This window comes from Fusarium phalaenopsidis (assembly GCF_050370095.1).
Source record: "Fusarium phalaenopsidis strain FUZ10S chromosome Unknown contig_32286, whole genome shotgun sequence".
NCBI lineage: Eukaryota > Fungi > Ascomycota > Sordariomycetes > Hypocreales > Nectriaceae > Fusarium > Fusarium phalaenopsidis.
Genome location: NW_028145413.1, coordinates 3711750 through 3726678, shown reverse-complemented (window position 1 = coordinate 3726678; position 14929 = coordinate 3711750). Strand labels below are relative to the sequence as shown.

Sequence of the window (14929 nt, the reverse complement as noted above, 5' to 3'; positions counted from 1 at the left end):
AAACCCACTCGGTCCCTCCAATCCGTTGACAATCTTGCCGGGTTCAGCAATCGAGGAGTTGATGAAGCTCAGGGGGAGATCAGACGCTAACACGCGTCAGCTAGATTGTTGCGAGATGTTGGACAAGAGACGCACTGTACTCTTTTTTAAGTGCTTATGCTAGAGGTGTGCACAGCATGGTGCCGCTGCTGGTTAGAGCCTGGGCTGGTCAAACTTCCATTTGTTTGCGGAGGACAAGCCGGGACAAGAGTCTCACTGGTCGATCATACCTCCATGGATGTCGTCAGAACTGCGTAGGTCAATACAGCAACAACCTCGCAATACCATCTTTACCCGCGGACCTGGTGAGAGATTTGCACAAAAACGGGAGTGTCTCGGCCTTGAGTCGTGCAAGCCACCAATCCGATTACTCGTGCATGTCGCAAACCAGTCTTCAATAGCTCAGCGGACAAAGTTCAAGGGAACACCACCGCCAGCTACACAGTTCGGTACAGTATTCCGGAGGATTCGTTACACCCTGTTCAGTTTGCAAAGCACACCAAGCCTGAGACACGCAATCATCAAGGGGACGCGTGTCAGAGCGGTTTCTGATTAGGAGGTGGGATCGTCGGAGCTTGGGGGCCCCTTGGAGAAACGGAGAGAGAGCATGGTCCAAGCTTAAGCTTCAAGCCATTATTTTCCTGATGAGCATCAGATTCTATTTTGATGTTTCGAAACAGGACGGGAGACCTCTAAGCTGATGATTGCGAGGCTGAGTTCAGCTGACACTCTGCTCTGCCACCTTGAAATAGTTTCTATTTTCTATTTCATCCTCTCAGCATGACACTATTTGCAACTATCTGAATCCCTTAAACTATTGAACCTCTGGTTCTCGCCCATATTGCGTAACTGGGGCCGCTGCTCAGAGTAGCGCAAGTTCACATGCCACCTCCTTAGCCACCGTTTTCCTGCAGAGATTGACCCTGCCTTAGCCACCGGCTGTGGACCTGGGTCCTGCAAGGTACAGGAAAGGAAACGAGGAGCTCATAGCAAATTGAACGTGTTTAAATGATGAAAGTCAAAATCAGGGAGAGAAATGCTGCGTGTTTCGGCATACGTAGTAGAGGCACAATTCTAGGGGAAATCTCATAAAAAGAAACCACAACTACAATTGTCACAAGTCTTCAACTACAAACTGTCGCGTGACAAGACCTCTCTAGCAGGAATTGAGGCTCTCCCACTCAGGAGCTGTTCATTGCCCCTGAGCCCTGAGCGGTGTGGCGCCAGGCCCGCTCGTGGCGCCAGATCTTGTTAATTCTTGGACATTGAACAAGATCTTCGGTGACGGGCTGTACTCCGAAAGTGGGCACCGAAATTTACCGCTGCCGCCGTTTGCGTTCCCTCGACCGCTGCAACATCCTTGGCCCTTGAGGAGAAGGTTTACGGATCGTCGATTGAGATGGAGGCGGTGACATGCACCTGTCATGAATATTTGCTCACCAAATATCGAATACCCAAGGTCAAGTCCGAGCACCGAGAGACAATAGCAGAGCCCGACTCTTCTAGACTCGCAAGGAGAGACATTCATCATCACTGAACTGTTGAGAACCGAGTCGGTGGAATCACTGACAGTTTGGCATTCACGGGGTCGTAAATGCAACTTTGACAGCACCAAGGCATCGAGGCAGTGCTGTCTTGTCACCTCCCATAATCGGACTCGAATCCGCTCGAACCCGGACCTTCCGGGAACCTGCCATCATGTTCGATCGTTGCGTATGCGGAATTCGTAACATCTAATGCGGTTTTAAGGTATTTGCTAAGCTTTTGCTGTGGAGAAGCTGTTTGAGACCGTCGCGTGGACTGCCGGAGATGGATAGGATTGACTGTCGCGGGCGATCAGTGTTCCAGGCACTTGTTGACCAGCCAGCCAGACGACTTGAAGCAAGGTAATACTCCAGGAACCGAGTTTTACCATGCCATTCCAAGACATGGGGAGTCTAGAGGCACAGTGTCCGCCCAGACGAGTATCAACGCCGGGCACGCAGGTTAAGGGCGGGTGAAGATCGTCCACCTAACCCATGAGGCTTGCCTGGCTGTGCTGTTGCATAGACGACCCAAGTTTCATTTTCGCTCGTTCTCGAATGCTTGGTTCATGTTTCGGATCAGAGACTGAGGCTTTCCGAGTTCCACGAGTTTGGCTGGAGGCCGAGGTAAAGATAGGTGGATGTGGTCTCCGACTTGGGTGTGATTGCTGCGCTTGGAGGGGAATGTGGGTGCCCGCGACGCTTTATCCGTATTACCTGAAAGTCGATTACTGCAGGATTACCGCAAGAGCCAACGCGAACACCCGTCCAGCGTAACAGCTTGTCAATACTGATTGTCTCGTTATCTGTAACTCGCTTACAAACCGTCGCAGCCGATGAAAGCCACCGAGCGGTGGAGTGTCGCACAATCTCGTGAGAGTCTGTCCAACATGAAGTCATAGCAGGGCCATTGCGTCTCGGCAACATCAATCTGACACCCAACATACTTACTGACGTCGACAACGTTGCGGTCTACAGCCCAACTCAAGGATTCATGAGAGACACATCCGGGGGCCAGGCACATTTGTGAGAAAAAACACTGCCTGTGGGGATGTGACTGCATCCTCGTTGCGGCTCCGGATGTTCCCCAGGAAATAAAACGGCCGGCGGCGGGCAGGAAAACGTGTCGGACATGGAAGTTGAGCGTGGGGGGTTACGTATTTTGAAAAGCAATCGACATCATCACCAGGAATGCCATGCCTTGGCCTGAGAAAAAAAAGATCGGTGAAGCGGGTTGTGTCCTGAGGCACGTTGTGTTCGGAAGCGCGGCGATAGGGTCATGGACGAATTGGAGACGGCGATGGGGTCAAGTCATGAGCGACTGCGGCTATGGCCGGTGATTTTCCATCCACTGGACGACAACCTTCCAAGGTTGAGCGTAGTTGTGCGGGCGTCGAGGCGCGTGGATGAGGCGATACAGGCATGGCGGATGGATCAGGTCGAGTCATGGTGGAAGAGGGCTAGTAACTTAGAGGAAATCGTCGCATGAGGACACAAGATAGCTAGTAACTTAGGGGAAGGCAGCGCATGATATTCAAAGACAGCTAGTAACTTAGGGGAAGGAAGACCCGCGATTCTTATGCTCGTTGGCTCCGAGCACCTCCGAGGGCCCAGCCGAGGACCCCAGCCAACTCCTCCACGAAGATACGGCTAGTAACTTAGGGGTAAGGAGTGCCGGGCATCACCTGGCAATGCGTGCAACTGTGATAGATGCCATTACCTAACATTACATAAACCGCCGACGGCTCCAGTGCGCGGTGGTGGCTACCTGCGGCTTTGACGCTGACATCCCACGTTCCCTCTGGCCGGCGGGCGCTCAGAGGTTGCGCAGAGGTTGCTCAGATGATGCTATCGCCAGGGCCATTCAGAGACAACTTTTCAGGGCAACAACACCTAGCGAAAAACATAGGATGGTTGACGTCCGGCACTTGCCAGGAGGGGTTGCGCCAATTGGGGAATCGGGGATTTTGGGGAAACAGAAAAAAGAATGGAGAATCTGTGATCGAGAGCGTAACAGAAACCAGGCCCTGTCCTGTCGAGATCCAGCGGGGGGGGCACGCCAGTTCCAGAAGGGATGACACTTAGCCAACAAGAGGACAGAAGTCGAGTCGGGGGTCTCTTCTGCTAAGCCGGAATCAGTTTGGACTCACTGGCAATTGGTGTCGGATGACCCGATGACGGGCAGTCAGCTCCCACCCTTCAGCTTGCAGGGGTCGAGTTAGTGGTGTGCTGATGTTTGGTAGATGGATTTTTGTGGATGACCTCCAGTCCAGAACACGAGTTCTCTCGCGTACAACGTTGACAAACGACAACTCGACCCGAGCATCCATACCCATCGACAAGGTCTCAGATCGTAACCCCCGCGCCGTCAACGGCTTCCGGGATCGACGCTATTACCTGATCTCTTTTCTTCCCGCTTCCAGCCCTGGGAGGGTCCCTGTGTCAGGTAGCTTGCCGCCGGCCGATTGCAGCCATCAACAAAGTCGGCGAGATGGAGGGCAGTGCTTAACAGGTCCGAATACAAATGGAAGCTGTCTCGCTCTTTCGTTGAGAACTTCTCTTCTCTTTTTTCTTCTCATCACACACACTCACTCTTCTACAAACTTCTTTGTTCCTCAACAAAGCAGTCTTATCTCTCTTATCAGAGCCCACTACGTCATTTCTCCCCCCACATTCCGCCCTTCACCCATAAACCGCAATCATGAACACCGGTCTCATTGACAGCCGCTTCCTCTCTAAGCCCGAGGAGCTTGGTGTTGTTGCCGTTGGATTCTCTGGCGGTCAGGTAAGACACTCAATCCCTTGACTGTGAAATAAGGATTTTCACATGTGTGTGGTTGCAATCGCGTGCTGACTCGTATCCTCTTCTAGCCCAAGGCCGGTGTCGACGACGGCCCTTCCGTGCTTATCGAGGCCGGTCTCCTTACTGAGATCCGAGAGGAGCTCGGCTACAAGATCTTTGGCGATGAGACCGTCCAGCAGTTCGACGACATCATCCCCGAGTCGGACCCCGACTACCGTGGCATGAAGAAGGCCCGCCACGCCTCGGCCGTCACCCGCAAGATCGCCTCCCAGACCTATGAGCACTCCCGCGAGGGCCGCATGACTCTCACCCTCGGTGGTGACCACAGCATTGCCATTGGCACCATTGCCGGCACTGCCAAGGCCACCCGTGAGCGCCTCAACCGCGAGATCGCCGTCATCTGGGTCGATGCTCACTCCGACATCAACACCCCCGAGAGCAGCGACAGCGGCAACATCCACGGCATGCCCGTGGCTTTCCTCACTGGCCTTGCTAAGGATGACAACGAGGAGTACTTTGGATGGATTGAGGATGACATGCGCCTAAGCGTCAAGAAGCTCGTTTACATTGGTCTCCGCTCCGTCGATGTCGGCGAGCGAAAGATCCTCCGCGAGCACGGCATCAAGGCCTTTAGCATGCACGACGTCGACCGGTACGTTTTAACCTTAAGACTTTCCGCTGAGCCTTGACTAACTCGTAACTACAGCCACGGCATCGGCCGCGTCGTCGAGATGGCCCTCGCCCACATTGGTAACGACACCCCTATCCACCTGTCCTTCGACGTCGACGCCCTCGACCCCATGTGGGCTCCCAGCACCGGCACTCCCGTCCGAGGCGGCCTTACCCTCCGCGAGGGTGACTACATCTGCGAGGCTGTGCACCAGACCGGCAACCTCGTGGCCGTCGACCTGGTCGAGGTGAACCCCAAGCTCGCCGATGGCGCGCAGGCTGAGCAGGACACTATCCGTGCCGGCTGCTCCCTGGTGCGGTGCGCCCTTGGTGAGACCCTCCTGTAAGCTGGAGATGTGTCTTGAAAAAAGTGAACTTTTTGTATGTATGATGGATGGGAAATGCATTGGGATGGGAGTATTTATGATATCCTTGAGTTGAATGATGATTGGGCCGGCGCATATAGGACTACCGAGATCACTCTCGAAATAAAACGTCACAACTTCTTTCCTCGGGAACTGACCTTGCCTTTGCTTTTGCTTTCACATGAAATTTGATAATCAGCTCGAGTAAGCTCTCAAGTATGGATAAACTATTGAGAAAAATGTCAAGGCGAAAAAGATCGTCAGGGCTTGCATAACACCTAGGGTCCTAGTCAGGAGTAGAAAAACGTCACCTCGGAAGTCGGTGAGAAGCATGTCACCGCTTGGCAATCAAGCCTCACCCGAGGCTTACAAAAATAATTCCAGAAATCAAAATCCCAGGCGATCCGAAATAAAAGAATCCATCTCGAAGGCTGGGCTTTGTTACGTGTATCCATTCAGAAGCTGCCAAAGCGTCATCGTCCGCCCCGGAAATGCACGTTTGGCGTGCGTCCCAGCCATTGGGATTTACAAGGGGGGCAGCTCCCAGCCTCCTAAAGTGAGAAAGCCTCACCAAAATAAAGGGTGTCGGACAATTTTTTAAATGATGGACGCCGAGACTATGAACTGACACTGGACGAACAAATAAAAATCGTGTGGCGCTCGGGTTGTAATTTCTTTTTGGGCATTTGTTGACTTGGACTTCTTTTACTTCCATTGCCCCGTCGCGTTGATGATTTGGTAATTTGAGCAACTTCCCATCAACAACAACATCAGCACTGTCGACGATTAATAACTCAGCTTCGAACGCGCCATCTCACGAGCTTCGAATACCCGCTACTCAAACCAGCGACAAAGCGACCTCAAAGCATCATCTACCGCCTGTCTCCTCAATCCCAAATCTCGCCTTGGCATCCATCTTGACGCCCGAGACTCCGACGTCACATCACGTACAGCGCATCACCCGTCAATCTCCACCCCGCGAATCGACCCGACGAGGCGAACCAACATTCCTCTCGCGTGAGGCATCACCGCTCTCGTCTCTCCCATTTGTGCCATCTGCATCTCGTGCGGTCACAAACTCACATTGGGATTGACGACCCTGCTTTTGCTGCCAGGCACACGGGAACCACTGGCTGATCAACGGCCGCGGTCGGTGGGGGTTTAGGCGCCGCGTTGCGACGTGGCAGTCCGTTGTGTATTGGGCATTCAGAAGGAAAAGCAACAGCAGGCTTTTTTGCCTGGTCGAGGATTGGCTTGAGGAATAAGGGGGAAACGTTAAAAGGACGTGAGCGTCACGCTGAGCTTCAACGACGAGTTACGATTGATTGAGCTGGGACAAGGTTTCCAGACAAAGCACGAGGTTACACAGGCCGAGTTTATGCAACGCTTGGTCTGTATTTGAACCGGTTCTTTCCCCAGAAGAACTATCACGACATCAAGTTTTCTCCAACACCAACACTCGAAGCTCCGACAGCGCAACCGCCATCACAATGGTCGCCAAGTCAACAACAACCGGCTTCACCGGCTCGACTGGATGGACAGGCACCAGCTTCACGAGGTCTGCCCTGTCCTCCAGTCGACCACCCGCCAGCCATGTGCGGACCTACAACTGGCCGCCCATCCAGCTCAACTTTTGGATCTTTGTCATTCTGCTCGCCTCGACGTCCATCATCGGCGTCTTTTCCAGCTTTATCCAGATCCAGGAGCAGCTCCTCCTCCCGATTCCTTGGTACGCACATCTCCAGGTCCACGTCGGCAATTGTAGCTAACTTTCGCAGGTACTTCCCCTACTTTATCACCGTCGGCTCCCTCACCGTCATCTTCATCATCGGTATCTTCTGGCTCATCGCTCAACGGCGTCTACTCCCTGCGATTGTCATGATCGGCGCCTTCATGTTCTTCGTGCTATGGCTCGTCGGACTCGTCATTGTCGGAATACAACTGTTTGGACCTAATGGGTCGATCCAGAGCGTTTGCGACGTGCAGGTCTTTGGGCGCAACCCAACAGGGCAGAGCGAGCGAACCATGGCCTGGCTGCAACAACGAAACATCTGTACGTGGAAACTCTCGAGGTTAACCTGAACTGGACTAACGAATCGCAGGTCAATGTTGGCAGTTGGTTTTCGCCATGTCGCTGACGGGCACCGTCTTCTTCATCTGGGTCATGATCATGGCCTACCAGGTGTTTGTCAACTCATAGGGAGAGTACAGCACGCTAAAAGGACGTCGAGGGCGAGACCATTTTGGTTAACGATAACGATGCATGGCCTACGAGGCACGGAGTCAATGATTTGAATGAATACCAAAGTTTGAACGCACGCAAAGAAGCGCAGCATGGGAAGGAGTTTTATTACGACCAAGAATAGGCCGCACTTGGATGATCTACAGCACTGAACTCGCTTTGAGATAGATATTTTTGAGCATGTAAATGGTAATAGTCAAGAGAGAATACAATCTTCATTCACAAACAAACTCGACATTGTCAATTCCCTCGACTTGGCTCCCTCCCGCGCCCACACCTACCGGAAGCTATCTGACGCTAACAGCTTGCGAAGCTTCCAAGCACCTCGGCCCATGTCTTGTTCCTGTCTAGCTCGGCAGTAATGGAGCTCACAAACAGCATCCAGACCAGAACCCGCATTCAAGCAGCTTATCTTGAATGGCTGTATCACGGGTCAGTCACACGCTAGCTCAGCCCAGACGGGCGCAGTTCAGCTCGGTAAGGGTATCAAGCCTTGCCCCACGGGATCTCACGGTGTTTCGGAGAGATTCAGCAATTGGGTTTCAAACGACCCTGATTCCTCCATGCCAGTTGCCTTGGTCAATGATGGAATCCGAAGCCGTATTCCCGAGATCTGGGCTTCAACCCGTCTTCTGGAGCCGTTCTACTGGCTTGGCCTTGATGATCGGCGTCGGCCGGATGCGGGATGATGATGAACTCGGCCGTCATGGGCACATGCGAACGAGTTGGTTCAGGGTCTAGAGTGACGTAGCGCGACAATCGTACCCCCCCTGCCCGCCTGAGTGAGGGGTTTGGATTCAGGTCTAACCATGAAGGCGATGACGAAAGAAGAGGGGTCGTGATAGCCTGGTTCGAGGCAGGAAATCAAGATGGATCTGCATGTCATTCCTCTTTCCGTTGATTGATCCCGAGGGGTTTCGGGCACGTTGGTCTGGGTATAAAAGGGACGGATGGTCTGGCTTGTGTTGAGTCTGTTCTGTAAACCACCGCAACTTGTCTCTTAACTTTGCCTCACAAGCTTTTTTACCAACAACTCGTCATCATGGATTTCATCAAGGACGCCGTCTCTAATGTTAGCAAGGGCCAGAAGTCAGAGGGCCAGAAGGAAGAGAAGAAGGGCGAGAGCCAGGACTACCTTGACAAGGGTATGTCCAAGTAACCTCATTACTAGGAGACGAGATCGTTAACAAGTTTTAGGTGTCGCCTTTGCCTCCTCCAAGGCCGGCTTCAACATTTCTCCCGACCAGCAGGAGAAGGCTACCGATTTCGCGCGAGAAGCTTATGAGAAGCAGACTGGGTGAGTGATCAATGTGGCTGATGAGCTGAGATGTGGCTGACATTCGATCCAGCAAGAAGGTCGATCCCAAGATCTCCCAGTAAGGAGACTACGATAAGGATAATGTAATGGATGCTCAGAATTATATGAGCTTTATATGAATTAATACGACATATTCCCAACCAATTTCTTGTTGCACTCCCCTCTGTGATCTTTGATGTGGCCAACAAGGTGTGGCTCAAGCTGTGGCTACCTCTATGAACCATTGAGTTTCTTGCCAATTCCTACCCCGGCAGGGCTGTGATAGACGCGAGGAATCCTAGTCGTAAATCAAATCTGCGGAATTCCTCCGCTATATTGATATTATGTCGTAATTGCCTAGGCTTTGCGCAAGTTTGCCGATACAAATATTGACTGATATAGGGGGACCAAATCTACCGGAACTGCATAATGCTCCTATCGGGAATGCCGAACTGAACACCTAGACCAGATCAACAGAAAGCGCCAATGAAACATTACCAACATAACAGACAAGGCATTGAACTCTCGCCGCTCAACTCATTTAACGAGACCCGTCCGTGACAAAACACCACGAATCCCTTCAGCAGGTGTCACCGTTGTCCCCGGCAACCAGCTGGGCTTCTGGGCACCAGGCGCATGGGTGACGACCCACTGTCCTCCCCTCCCGCGCCGCTAAAGCTACAGGGCTCCAGGGCCTCACTGGCCACTCGGTGGCGCCCAAGCCAGCGCTACGGGGTGCTCTGGAGGGGCCGCCCGGATCCCGTTCAACGGCCCAGGCGCCCGACGGCGCAAGCAGCCCAGCACAGAGCAGTCAAGGTTTTGCCTCCAGTGAGAGAGCGACAGTGAGTGGTGACGCTCAGGCAAAACATCGAGAACCACCGCAGGAGTCAGCCGTTTCCTCCCTTTTCCTAGAAGCCAACAACCAACAAAAACCCACAGTTGCTGCAAGAGCCAGCTTGCCCTTCCAGCCCAGCCCAGGGCTTTTCGCCTAGACAATCACGTCGCTGCCGCAATGCATCATGGCCACCGATGAGCAAGACCATGGCCAAGGCCCCTCCGGCCAGCAGCCCTCGAGCCCTAGCAACAGCAACGGGTCGCGTCCTCAGACGGCCCATCGCGTCGACGACGAATATGATATCGCCGAGACATCTACCACGACAGTAGACACAGTCGCAGCTACTTCCCCGGCGCAGGCCTCGACTAACCCGACCACCGCGACCATCGACTCGATGGCTGATGCTACCAAGAGCAAATCCCCGACACCCACGAATCTCCAACCGAGAAGCACCTCATCCTCAAGAGCAGCGATCCGCGACAACAATGCAATGCTGCGAGTCCCCGGGCATCTAGCCCCTGAAAGCAGCTACTTTGACCCCGTAACCGTTGATTTCACACGGGGCCCTGATGATTCCCTGACCGAGGAGGACGTCAGGCGCCACCTCGGAGACGTGGAGTCTAGCTTTTTGCCCGCCCTATCGCCTATTCCCACGGCATCGACGAACAACGCGGGCGGTGTTGATGACACGTACCAATTTGATTCGCCGACCAAGAAGCCAGTCCCCCGACTTGGACCAACGATACAGGAGCAGGACGAGCACGATGTGACCACCACGGCCACCAACACCTCTAGCTTCGAGAACTTCGACTCATCCCCTACCGCCGCCGCTGCCCGGAGGACCATCTCACGAGCTGTTAGTATGGCTAGCCAGCCAGGAGATAACCAAGGCGCGGCCGACGAGAGCGAGGATCGCGATACGGAGCACGAGAGTTCCATAATATCTAGCTCAGGAGAACACGATACTCAAGGGCAGTCGCTTGCTGGTAGTACCCCTGGCCATTCCTTACGCAGCCGGCGACCCAAGTACTTGCGCAGTCGCTTCGGAAGCCAACGGTCATCGACATCTTCTTTCGTAACAAACCCCGAGTCACACGAAGGCAGCGACATGACTGTTGGCCTCGGCACCGACTATGCCCTCCAGTCTGGCGGTGCTGTTCCCGCCATGGGAATGACACGACACACGAGCAACCCCATCTTGAGGTCCATCAGCATAGGAAGCATAGGATCAGCCTTTGGCGCAGAAGACTACACCGACACGTCATTACCGCAACTGGAGCCGCTCCCCGAAGTCGATAGTCCCGAACGACCGCGACGCTCTGGTTTGCTCAGTACACCCAAGCCCTCTAAGGAAGGGTTCAATACCGCGCCAACAGACACAGTTATAGCACGACATGTTAGGAACGTCCAGGTACCCGAGTCTCTGGCCAAGGAGTACAAGTTCAAAGGGGGACTGGAGACCCCCCGGAAACCTTCCTCGGTCACCATGGGTTCAGTCACCACGGCTCGGTCCGGAAGGAACTTGACCCTCAAAGAGCAGAGCAGCACTATCGAGAGACTGTCCAAGGAGAACTTTGATCTGAAGCTCAAAGTTATGTTCTTGAGCGATCGTCTGGACAAGCTATCAGAAGAGGGTATCAAGGAGATGATTTCCGAGAATGTTGAGCTCAAGACTGGTCTTGCGGTGCTACAGCGCGACAACAAAGTTCTGCGAAGAAGAGTCAAGGAGTTGGAGAAGCAGATTAAGGATGAAGGGGAACGACCAAGCACAGCACAGAGCGGTACATCTTCAACAGACCAAACGGCCCGAATGGGTGACGAGGAGGCTCAGGAGCGAGAGGAGGAACTGATCTTTTTGCGCGAACGGGTTGAGGAGTATGCGACTGAAATCGAAAGACTGCGATCTGAGAGCCTTAACAAGGAATCAGAGAGACGAAAGTTTGCCGACATTGTGAGATCACTTGGTGAGAGGACAAGTGACAACTTGGGCAGACAGGAGGAAGCCGACGTTTGGAAGGACCTCCTTGAACAAGAGACAGCCCGGAGAGAACAAGCCGACGATGAGAACAGGAGATTGCGAGACGAGGTCTTTAAGCTGAAGCAGGACATGTCGGGCTTGACCGGCGGACAGGGTGGTCTGCACCACACGACCAACATCTACAACATCACCAAAAAGCCGCGAGATGCTAACATGGAACCGAGCCGACCTGTTTCAGGCTTGTCAGGCGAGATCGAGGGCTCCAACGGCAACTTCAGCGCGGCCACTACCCTCGTTGATGAGTTGCGCCGAGAGAGCGAGCAGCTGCGCCATGAGAATGCCGAGTTGCGACGAGAAGTTGGCGCCCAGACGTCAATGCTGACCTCGAGGAACCGCGAGAAAGAGCGCCTCTACCAAGAGATTGAGGACCTCAAGATGGCTCAGCGACGAGGTCGCCCCGCGCCCTCCACCATTGACAGTCTACTAGAGCGATCGGCTTCACAGGTCGGCGGTCCCGAAAGGCCACAGTCACGCGGCAGTATAAAGACACGGACGCAGATAGAGGAAGAAGCAGAGCGCGAAGAGATGGAAAACAAGATGGCCGAACTCCGTGACAAGATCAGCGAGGTCAAGCTGCAGAATCAGGAGCTACAGCGTGAGCTCGAGACTTGTATGGAGGACTTTGAAACAGCCATCGACGGTAAACGCCAGGCCGAGGAGGCAGCACTGTCTCTGCAAGAGGATCTCAACAATGCCATGAACGACTTGGTTGCTTTGCAGTCGGAGCGTGATGAGGCTCTGCGCGAGCAAAGCGACATGGAAAACGAATTCGAGTCGCTCCGAAAAGAAGCACAAGAGGAGATCGACGCCCTAGAGTCAGAGGCGGACCAGCATGCTGATGAGATGCAGCGACTTCAAGCAGACCTTCAGGACCGCTCAGAGAATTTCGACGCCTTGCAGGAAGAGATGCGAAAGATGAGCGAGGCCCTCATTCGACTCGAAGACGACCAGGAGAGCAAGATGCGCCGGATTCAACAGCTCGAGCAGGAGTTGGATTCTTCCAACAAGGAGCTTGAGGAGCTGGAGCAGAAGCTCATGGAATCCAACGACAAGAACCAGCGACTGTCGGTACAACAGGAGTCTTCTCAAGGAGAGATTGCCTTCCTTCGAGAGGAGCAAGAGGGCGACAAGATCCGCATCGGAGATCTCGAGGCGGCTCTGGCCAACGCCGAACAGAGCCTGCGCGAAGAAAAGGACCGAGTTAAGGAGCTGGAGAACCGCTTGCAGCAGGAGAGACACCAACGAGAGATCGTTGCAGACCAGGAGAAGGAGGAGGTGCAACAGTTCGTCAACGAGCTCAACAGGGAGGCGTCTGCTGCTAAGGATGAGGCACGACGCCTGCGTAAGAACTTGACGTCGAGAGAAGTGGAAGCTACCGAGTGGAAGGAGAGGCTGATGGAGCTCGAGAATAACTTGCGTGAGGCTCTGGGTGACCTCAACGGTACTCGTTCTTCCCTTCTCAAGGTATGTTCTACTCTCAGCATAGGGAGATTTGTGCTAATTCGGTGATAGTCTATTGCCAAGCTGCAACGCGAGCTCGAGAATACTATTCGCGACCTCGATGCAAGCAAGGCTGCATTGGTGGAGAAGGATCGCATCATCAAGATGCGTGATTCTCTACTCGAGTCTCATGCTCTTGAGAGCCGCAAGCTCGCCGAGCTGCTCGAAAAGGAGCGTGTTGCTCACAGAAACACCAAGTCTCAGTATGAGACGTTCCAGAAGACGCACCAGCATCTTACTCGGACCGCCAGCAGTCAGGATATCCGGATTGCAGAGCTCGAGACGACGCGGGGACAAGATCGCAGGCGGATCGCGATATTGGAGCAGACAGCTCGCGAGCAGCTCCAAGAGCGCAACGAGCTGCTTCTTCTGCTCTGGCAGAAGCTCAGCAAGCTGTGTGGCAGGGAGTGGGCTAATGGCAACGCTCTTATCGATCGGCAAGTGCTGCCATCGCTGGAAGTGGTTGCGAACCGTCTTCCCGGCTTCTCCAAGAACTTGCTGGCTGCCGTCAAGGCCATCGAGCTCATGGTTGGCTCATTCGAGTCGAGGATCAAGTCTGTGGAGCGAGACTTGTACCGCGAGTATCAGACTCTGGAGAACAACCTCGACGTCCGCACCAAGAAGCTGGATCGACTGGAGACGATGGTGAGGAACTCAGTCGCGTCTGGGTCATTGAGCCACGATGCGCGATACTCACGCCTAGAAGAGGCATACCGTCAACTCAAGGTCGAGAATACCACTCTCCGCACGGCCAACGATGTCCGAGCCCGGGCGGCGTACTCGTCCAGGGACACTTCTGATTCGTTGATTCCAGTTCCAGTCAGTGGCGGCGGCTCACCATCGCCCTCAATACCTCGTGGACCGGGTGAACAGAATAGGGATCGGTCCAGTCGGTCCAGGTCCAAAACGCGGACATCCACCATGACGAGATCATCCGCCGCAGCCCTTCCTGGCTCTTCAGCTGGCGGACTGGGCCTTAGAGACATGGCAGCCCTCACCGATGAGGCAGGCAACAACAATGACAACCGATGGCTGTTCCGACTGCGAGACATGGAGTACAAGCTCAAGATGGAGCGAGAAGGGCGCAACCAGGACCGACACGCGGCGAGGCAGAGGCTGGGAGGACTGGAGCTGGAGAACCGAGACCTAAAAGAACGGATGAAGAGGGCGCTAGGGGAGATCGACTAATCAAGCATACGGCCAAAGACAGCATCAGGAGTTGGGGAGGGCTCATAGAGAAGACATACGGTGCTAGGGTGTTGATGTTTAGTTATCTTGTATAATACCAGTATCGTTAGGGATGGGCAGCTGCACTGCATTACTACGAGGGACTTGATGGTGTTGATGAGGGATCGACATATTTGACATATTCTGGGTATTTATTACGACCTTTAGTGATTGGCAGTGTTTATGTCTCTCTTTTGCCAGTGATGCCACCTGAACCATCCATCACGGCCACTGAGGCTGGCTAACGTCGGGACATTGTCCACCGACACGCATATTGCAGCACACCGAGCCCACTCCCAAGTCGTCAGCAAACTTGCTTTTGAGTGTCCCCATCAGAGTGTGGATTAACTTTCGGGTATTTGCGAAAAGTGTGGTGGTATTAGTAGATCCA

At 53.8% G+C, this 14929-nt stretch overlaps 4 protein-coding genes across 4 annotated transcripts; all 4 read left to right on the top strand.

Annotated features, from left to right (window-relative positions):
* Positions 1-4263: 4263 nt before the first annotated feature.
* LRP88_03446 (uncharacterized protein) lies at positions 4264-5381 on the top strand (the record flags this gene model as incomplete). The annotated part of the gene is made up of 3 exons (XM_083240065.1): positions 4264-4347; positions 4434-5017; positions 5072-5381. 3 exons carry the CDS (start codon positions 4264-4266, stop codon positions 5379-5381), a joined length of 978 nt encoding a protein of 325 aa, XP_083105195.1.
* A 1508-nt stretch (positions 5382-6889) lies between these two features.
* On the top strand, positions 6890-7599 carry LRP88_03445 (uncharacterized protein; the record flags this gene model as incomplete). Its single annotated transcript, XM_083240064.1, has 3 exons — positions 6890-7128; positions 7178-7452; positions 7502-7599. The coding sequence occupies 3 exons, from the start codon at positions 6890-6892 to the stop codon at positions 7597-7599; spliced, it is 612 nt and encodes a 203-aa protein (XP_083105194.1).
* A 1084-nt stretch (positions 7600-8683) lies between these two features.
* LRP88_03444 (uncharacterized protein) lies at positions 8684-9021 on the top strand (the record flags this gene model as incomplete). The annotated part of the gene is made up of 3 exons (XM_083240063.1): positions 8684-8786; positions 8839-8938; positions 8991-9021. 3 exons carry the CDS (start codon positions 8684-8686, stop codon positions 9019-9021), a joined length of 234 nt encoding a protein of 77 aa, XP_083105193.1.
* A 936-nt stretch (positions 9022-9957) lies between these two features.
* Positions 9958-14499, top strand: LRP88_03443 (uncharacterized protein; the record flags this gene model as incomplete). Its single annotated transcript, XM_083240062.1, has 2 exons — positions 9958-13275; positions 13324-14499. 2 exons carry the CDS (start codon positions 9958-9960, stop codon positions 14497-14499), a joined length of 4494 nt encoding a protein of 1497 aa, XP_083105192.1.
* Positions 14500-14929: the final 430 nt, after the last annotated feature.